This window comes from Stegastes partitus, unplaced genomic scaffold (genome assembly GCF_000690725.1).
Source record: "Stegastes partitus isolate 25-593 unplaced genomic scaffold, Stegastes_partitus-1.0.2 Scaffold414, whole genome shotgun sequence".
In the NCBI taxonomy this organism is placed as follows: Eukaryota; Metazoa; Chordata; class Actinopteri; family Pomacentridae; genus Stegastes; species Stegastes partitus.
Genome location: NW_007578145.1, coordinates 355867 through 364617, shown reverse-complemented (window position 1 = coordinate 364617; position 8751 = coordinate 355867). Strand labels below are relative to the sequence as shown.

Sequence of the window (8751 nt, the reverse complement as noted above, 5' to 3'; positions counted from 1 at the left end):
AGTCTGAGAGTCCGTCATGGGTGATTGTTCAATGGAGCAAAACGTGATAGAGCCCCTACAATGAAGACCTAATGCAACGCCCTATACTGGAAAAGTGCTTTTTAGGGTGCCTCCAAGTCTAACAATATAAAACACTACATACACCAATCAGCTTGATTTCTGACCACTGTTAAGTTTTCCATGCCCTTGAGGAAGATGCTCGAGCAGTCTGGGCCCAGCAGGAGGCAGTCTTGTTCAGTTGAGAGACTGTTGACTCTGTGTCCAGTGTGAGTGAAGTGACAGACGACCTCATACAAACTTTATTTGAGGACCTGCTCTCAGTAAATTCGAACTCTTATTGTTGTATTTCACAGCACGATTACTGATTTGATTGAGCTTGCGAGCTCTGCTGACCATGTTGAGGGTCACTGCAAGTTCTAAAGTGCTGAGCTGTAGAAATACAACATTTTTGGCCTTCATTTGTTGATCAAATCATTATATTTCAGTGTTTGTCCTGTACATACATTATTTAAACTAATGATGTGAATCTCCACAAGTGAATGTTTTTTTTTCTTCCTGCTGCCTTTAGGTTACACTTTCTTCTTGCACACCAGGCAGGTAACAGCAGGCTTGTTTCTTAAAACCCAAACAGAATTGTTACGTTTCTTTCCTCCTATTGTCTTTGTGCAAAAATAAATGGGAGAAAATCAAGAAAACATTCACGCAAAAGGCCTTGTTGTTAGCAGAGGTGGCCCACCTCACTGTAAAACACATTGCATAAAAGGATAAATGTCAAACCAACAAGGAAAACAACAATAACAATCAGGCTGTTTACTGGATTGGCCATGAATAAACTGAGCTAAAAATCCAACAAAAGTGAAGACATAAGTTGGTGGCAGCTCCAAGATGTCCAGAGGTTCAGGTAAAATTCCATCCATCCATCATCTATACACCGCTTAATCCTCATTAGGGTCGCGGGGGGGCTGGAGTCTATCCCAGCTGAGTTTCGCAGTCTATCACAGGGCTACACTTAGAGACAGACAACCAAGCACACTCACATTCACACCTACGGACAATTCAGAATTACCGATAAACCTCAACATGTTTTTGGACTGTGTGGGAGGAAGCCGGAGAACCCGGAGAGAACCCACGCTGCATGGGGAGAACATGCAAACTCCACGCAGAAAGATCCCGGTGCCCCCACCGGGACGCGAACCGGTAACCTTCTTGCTGCGAGGCAACAGTGCTACCAACTGCGCCACCTTGCAGCCTTCAGGTAAAATTACCATGTTTAAAACAATTAAATCATTCAGTACCATAATTAATCAGCCAGTCCCCATCCTATTACTTATTTAAGCATAATTCCACCAAAAATGGCTTATTGAGAACCAACAGTGTTGACCCTGATATTGTCTTCACCTTTAAGAAGAATACTCATGTCTGTCTTTGAGCGCACTAGGCTCCATTTAACTGAAGCGTATGTGCTTCTATTAGAATGCAGGTTGATTCAACTGTTATACACATAGCGTCAGAATGCTTCATTTTGGATGCCGAACAGCATCAGGCAAAGGGACTGCTGATGAAAACGTAGCTATCAGACAAACTGAAAAACTTAACTTGAATGTTGGTTAATGTGCATTATCCCTTTACAAATAAAAACAAAATTAAATTAACAGAAAACATGTATATGTGACTTTAATACACAGAGATTAGTTTTGTTATGGTTTAATCAATGAGCAAAGAGGGATTTGAAGTCAGATGATAGCATCCATCACAATTACTCATCTGTGCATTCAGTAAAGGAGTTTTTTTTTTTTTTTTTTTTAGTCTGGCTTAACACAAGGACTAGAATCACAGGGAACTTTTGGCATCCATCAAAATTAGGAAAAAGCAGATAATGTGTGTCCTCACCACTCGGGTCTTCCCTTTTTTCCTCACTTCAGATGAACAGACACCCATCTTTGCGCCAAGCTAGACTAAAAACTAACAGAGATAATTTTATGAGATTCTGAACTGGCTAAACGGTGGCAAAAAATCCTTCCCAAGATGTAAATGCTTGTTTCCCCCCCTGTACACACAATTACACAGGCAGGTAGCACCTTTAAAATCACTTCTTTTGGACTGTGTATTCACTGAGCAGGTCTTTGTCAGCAGCAGATGGAGCACCGCTTTCTCTCCCTTTGTTCCTCTCGTGTGCTCAAGTCTCGATAGGCAGTGGTATTTATCGTCAAAAGGCACATACAATGCACTACAGGCAAACCCTTTACCCAAAATAAATACTTGAACTAATGTAACCACATCCATGACCCTGAATGAAAGAATTAAAATGTCCGGAAAGGGGATTTTCTCCAACAGCAAACGTTTTGACTTATCACAGCAGGAAAAGCACAAACTAATGTCATTAACGATTCACATCCATGACAGTGAATCAGCCTGCACGACAGATGAGCCTCTCCTCGGTGGAATGTAGCCATCGTTTCTGCTATGACGTGTCAAAATGTTTTGATGAGGCAGTTTGTGAATCTTTTCACTCGGATGACTCGGTAACAACTGTTGCTAAAAGAACGTGTGAAGCGCGTCTTCTGGAAATCTTTTGTCTTAAAAATAAAAAAAATAAAAATGAGAGAATTAAAAGAGAACTGTTCCGTTTTCACAAGTCCACTCCCAGTTAGCTGTTGTCCCCGAAGTCCACATCACACAAATAATATGCTGAATATCTTTTACAGTTTTGGTTGTTGATCAATGTCTGCACTGAGAAGGCAGTCTCTTCCTGCAGACGCTGAGGCTATTTGGCAGCTGTATATACAGTATGTCCTCACTGACCACTGGCTATCTCTGCATGCACATAAAAACCTGGTTAGTTGGCTCCATGAAGCTTCAAATACACTTTGATTACATCGCTCTATGTCTTGAATACACACAACAGCCTGTCCTTCAAGTCCTCATCCCCCAGCTGAGTAAATCCTAGCAGGTTCACACAACAGCCGTGTCTCGATCTTTGCTGAGACAAACGGGCTCCACTATTCTTCAGACCAACGTGGCTGAAACGTCGTATGACCGTGCCTTATCATTTGGCATCAAAACGCTTCACAGATGTTGTGTTATCAGAAGAATGACTTGCACCCAGCAGGGACGTTAATGTGTAGCGGCACAGAGCTGTATTAACAGGGGTACGGCTTGTGCATGTAGAGATAGCCTAAGTCCTGCTCATAGCAGTAGATGAGCCTTGGACTGCTCCTGCAGCTCTGTACTCGAATCAGGGAGAGGCTGAGGAGAGCCGCTGCTTCTCTCCGTCTCCGTCAGCTCGTCCTCCTTCTGCTCGTCCTTCTTCTGCTCGTCCTCCTCAGCTTTCCGTTTCTCTGCCTTGGTCTTGAACCTCAGCCCGTGGCCTGTTGACCACAGAAAATAATGATTTTTGTTACTGGTTGGTCTCTTTCTTTCCTTTAATTGATTTGCTATCCAAATTGCTATACTTCTGTGTTCAATGTACGCCATAAATACTGTGTAGCTTGACGTGCACTTCTGCAGAAATGTAACTAAATGTCGTGGCGACACAAACCGCAACAACTGTGACTGGTCCACGTGGTATTAATAAGCGGTGTTGACACAGTGCATTGATTTGTGCAAAGACAATCCATACATTATCGATACATCGCTTAATCCTCACTAGGATAGTGGAGGGCTGGAACCTATCCCAGGTGACTTCGGGCAAAGGACAGGTAACCAGTCTATCACAGCGGCTACACTTAGAGACAGACAACCAAGCACACTCACATTCACACCTACGGACAATTTAGAATCACCAATTAACCTCAACATGCAAACTCCACACAGAAAGATCCCAGGTGTCCTCACTGGGACACGAACCGGTGACCTTCTTGCTGTGAGGCGACAGTGCTAACCACTGCTCCACCTTGCAGCCCCGTGCAAAGACAATGCTTCTGTGAAACAAAATCAAATCCATAAAAGGCTGTAACTGTATCCGTCTTGCTCATATGACAAAAAATGCAAGAACCAGGAATCTGCCAGTGTAACCATATGCTGTTTCATAACTCTTCCAGTGTGTATATAAACTAAATCAGCTCCAAAATGTTCCTTTGTTTTAAGTGTTGCAGTCACTGTTATTGACCATTCGTTCGCTCTAACTCCAACATGATTCGTTTCAGCTTCCATTGCTTGAAGTGCTCGAGGAAACTCAACACAGTGGCATTAGAACCCCACTACTGACACAATGATGGTAAACAAACAACAGCATTTCACAAAGAACAAGTTGGAAGCAGCAGGCTTTTGGCATTTTTAATGATACAATCTGAAAATTTTCGTGATTCCTTTCTGTGCGATCGATCAGCTAAGTGACCGCATGAATATTATTGTGGATTTGGTGGAGGTGCACGACAAAATCATCAAAAAATACGACAGCAGCAAACTTTGGGCGCTCCACCAAATCAGCGAAAGAGGAAATGTACGTGAGTGTATGTGCGTGTACTGACTTGGACAGTCTGCCACCTCTTTGTAGGCCTTCTTCTTACAGCAGCCTCGACACAGGTTGAAGACACATTTGTTTCCCTGCGGACAAAATATGAGAATATAATGCGTTTGGCTTTATGTTCAAACAACAGGAGGAGAATTTTTTTTGTCCTGAATTTTTTTGACCAACGTGAGAAAACAGAATGTACTTGTGTTTGGTTTAAATTCTTTCCAGTTGATCTACTAAACAAAAGACTTAGAATTATACAAAGAATGCGAGAAGTTCATTTAAACTTCAGCAGAACAAACATCTGGGTACCTGACACCTCTGCAATCCCAATTAACTAATACAGACAGTAAAATCTACTGTACATGACCGCACAAATCTATCTCCATTCGTGAAACAAAAAGCACGAAGACACCGTTCTAACCGGCTGCTTACCTTTGGGTTGCCACACTGCTCACATTTGATGTACTTGGCTGCAGGAGGAAAGAAGAGAGACACTTTGTCAGATTTCTAGTTGTACTCGGCTTTAAATGAGAAACTCTGCAGCTGCGAGTCATGGAAAAGCTCACGTTTCTGCTCAGGACAGAAGTTCTTGTTGGGGTTGCGGGATCTCTTCTTCTGCTTGTTTTTGGAGAGCGTGTCAGCCGTTCTGTCAGAGTCCTCCAGCGCCCTCTTCTGACACACCGTCTTCTTCACCTCCGACCCCTGGCTGTTGCCATTAGCGACTGGCTCTTTTGGCCTGTAAGAGGTTGTCAGTCGACAGTAAGATGAGTGTGGAGGAGGATTAATATATCTGACAATATCTGAGAAATATTTCGGTCCATTACTTTGCTGAGGAGTAAACATCTGCTGTACGGATGTTTGATATTTGTGTGAAAGCAAAGTGCAGTAACTCACGGTGGTCTGACGTATGGCTGGCAGATCCAGTGGGGGAAAGGCAGGTCACCCTTCTTCTCTTCTGCATCCTTTCCTTTGGCTATCTCTTCCTGCACGGAAACCAACACAGTACGCTGTCAAGAACCTCTCTGAGAACATCTGTACCAATCCAGCAGGTAGAGCTGTGGCACTAAGAGCTCAACACGCTGCTGCTCCCTTTCTACCAGCATGAACCAGGTGTTAGTTATGCACTGGTGCTAAAGGAAGTTCAGCCTAAGACCTTCTAAGAACTGGTTTGCTTTTCCATCACTGCATCACTGCATGTGTCTGTTTGAACACTGCTTTCATTATTGAAGCTCGTTTATTTTTAACGTCTGTTCAGGACAGTTGGTCTCTCCTACAGACCGCTGCTGGAAAACCCATGAGGTCAATATTTGTCTCTTGTTCCCTGCTGCTAATGTTTTAATATCTCTACTGGGCGGCTGTGGCTCAGGTGGTAGAGCGAGTTGGTTAATGATCGGAAGGTCAGCGGTTCGGTTCCTCCCTGTAACCTGTGTCAGGGTCGCTGTGTCCTTGCCTGGTGTGAATGCGTATGAATAGATTGTTGGAGGTGGTGGTCGGAGGGGCATGCCTCTGTCAGTCTACCCCGGGGCAGCTGTGGCTACAATCGTAGCTACCACCACCGGAATGAATGTGTGTGAATGAATAATTGACAGCGTAAAGCGACTTTGAGTGTTTAGAAAAGCGCAACACAAATCTGATCAATTATTATTATTATTACTTGGTGTTTGTAAAATTGCAGTTGGCATTTGTGAGTGTCGCTCAATGTGCCAGCGATTGCGACGCCATTTAAAAACAACTGCTGGCGATACTAAAATAGCAGGAAAAACAGGATGAATAATGATTTCATTGGCTTTCCGCACACTGCAGCTTTGATTACATGTCCATGTTGATGCTCTGGTTTTTCTCCGTCTACAGATAGATGGAGTAGCTCCAGCTTTTTTTCTAAAAATAAAAATCTCTGGAACAAGACTTCCTGGTTGAGACACTGTTTTTTTTTGACAGCTGAACTGCAAAGAACTGGTTCCAGATTAGGCACCAAGGAGGCTTTCCAACTGGGTATGCATCTTGAAAAAACACAAAACTAGACACACAAACAGCTAATATAAAGCTTTTTCTTGAAGCTTAATATTTCTTGCATCATGCAGGTGGAAAAGTCTGAGATGAGACGTCATTATCCTGATAATGAGTCCATATACAGCAGGGGTGTCCAATCCTGGTCCTCGAGGGCCAAATCCTGCATGTTTTAGATGTTTCCAACACACCTGATTGAAATGATCAGCTCATCATCAAGCTCTGCAGAAGCCTGATAACGATCCTGATCATTTTGATGTTGGCAGAAGGAAACATCTAAAACATGCAGAATCGTGGCCCTCGAGGATCAGGATTGGACACCCCTGATATACAGACTACATGTGAATACCAGTTAGCAAGAGGTCTTAATACATTTCTGATGCTACACAAAGTCAATGAGCGAATGAATAAAGCTGCGTATTGTTCCACAGCACAACTCCTCAGGCAGACATGATACTGTCTGGCTATTATATGAATATGTTGAGCATTTCACTGTTTCTCCCCCCATCTGGTGCTGCAGAACATTTAGCTACAAAGCGACAGATTCATGGTTTTTACGTCCTCACTTGTATTTAAAATCTAGTTTCTCTGTTTGTACCTGGCAGCGCAGCCTCAGCTGTTTGCTGACGTCGGCCAAACCCTCAAGTGTCTTCACCTTGGCCAACTCCTCCCTCAGATCCTGGTGGATCTGCAGACTGAACACAACACACAAACCTCAATATATATGAAGCATGCAGATACTTTTCGGGTTATACATCGGCAAAGAATTTATAGCCTGAGTGATGAGACACTGTTGCCAATGTCCCATTTGAAATACACTTTAACATTTGCACTATTACAGTAGTTTGCACAATAACAGTTATTTTTATTTCTAGTTACTTAGATGCTAGTTACTTTTTTACTGTTCATTTATTGTTTACTCTATACTTATTGGTGTTTTTGTTTTTTTGCACCAACCCACCAGAACAAATTCCTTGCATCTATACTTGGCAATAAATCCGTTTCTGATTCTGACAAATGATGAATTCAGTATTTATTGATGCTTAAATAATGCTTAAAAGTGCGTGCTTATTATAAAGTGTTACCAGTGCATCAAGTAAGGAGAGACATACGTGTGATGCCAGAGCTTGAAGAGGTGAGCTCGTACGTAGGACAGCGTGCACGGAGGATACAGCTTCACCACCTCCAGATACTCCTCAGCCATCTCCCACACCGGGGGGCTGCGGCCCTCAAACAGCGCTGGGTTGTGGAGGTTTCCCTCTAAGAGCAACACGACACAGAAGAAGGTTTCGAAACAATGCACATCCTGAGCAGCAATGTAAATCGTATATTAACATTTTAGAAAATATGTTTGCATTGACTACCACAAAGTACGTCATAGTGGATTGATGTTCCCAACCTGCACTCATGACTCCCTGAACTCCTGTTTCCTGAATGCAGCGCTCCACGTCACTCAGGTGCTGGATGTTGCCGTTAGCAAACACTGGAATATTTACTGCCTTCCTGTAGCGACAATCACACCAATCGAAAAATATTTATACATGCATTTGTTTCCTGACGGATCTTGTGTTCGCTCTCCGGTTCGTGTGGAAGCTCACCGTACTGCCTTGATGTGTTCCCAGCTCGCGATACCTGTCATGGCTCCTTTCTGGTCTTTGGTTCTGCCGTGCACAGTCAGCAGCTGAGAAAGAGATAAAACAAAGCTAAACACAAAATAGAGAGCTAGAGAGGTGGTGGATTCATATTAAAAATGAGTTCACACCTGACATCCGGCTTTCTCCAGCATCTGGGCGTAGCGGATCGTCTTCTCCATCTCCTTGAACACTCGGATCTTGCACGTGATTGGCACTGAGAGCTTTTCATTGGCTAACCTGACTGACAAATAAAGGGGAAATTTTAGGTGCCTGGCATCGTGAAGGTGTAACGACATGAGCAAAAGAAACGATGACAAATTGTACATATTGTCAGAAAACAATGAGTGCTACAATAACTTCCTGCGATACCTACGGGGGCAGCATTCTAGCAAAACTATTTGTCCATGGAGATTTGTCTGTCTGTATCTCAATCTGTATCTATCCCTGTGATAGACTGGTGACCTGTCCAGGATGTCCCCTGACTTCACCCTAAGTCGGCTGGAATAGACTCCAGCTCCCCCGCAACCCTAGTAACTCTCCATACACATGGACAAATAGCTTTGCCACAATAATGCCCCCACAGATACCGACGTCACCTCATTGCCAGAGAGAAACTACTGACACTTCTGTTGTGTCATTACTGAACACAAAAAT

At 43.4% G+C, this 8751-nt stretch overlaps 1 protein-coding gene across 1 annotated transcript in view; it reads right to left on the bottom strand.

Moving 5' to 3' along the window:
- Positions 1-1648: 1648 nt before the first annotated feature.
- The window catches only part of dus1l (dihydrouridine synthase 1-like (S. cerevisiae)), an 11746-nt gene continuing 4643 nt past the window's right edge, over positions 1649-8751 (bottom strand). Inside the window, exons 3-12 of the mRNA XM_008285745.1 lie at positions 8226-8334; positions 8062-8144; positions 7863-7966; positions 7576-7723; positions 7062-7158; positions 5351-5439; positions 5023-5192; positions 4889-4926; positions 4470-4545; positions 1649-3368 (exon numbers count right to left, since the gene is read on the bottom strand). Of these exons, the coding sequence (XP_008283967.1) occupies positions 3187-3368; positions 4470-4545; positions 4889-4926; positions 5023-5192; positions 5351-5439; positions 7062-7158; positions 7576-7723; positions 7863-7966; positions 8062-8144; positions 8226-8334 (1096 nt within the window). The 3' untranslated portion in view covers positions 1649-3186. The remainder of the gene's footprint in view (positions 3369-4469; positions 4546-4888; positions 4927-5022; positions 5193-5350; positions 5440-7061; positions 7159-7575; positions 7724-7862; positions 7967-8061; positions 8145-8225; positions 8335-8751) is intronic.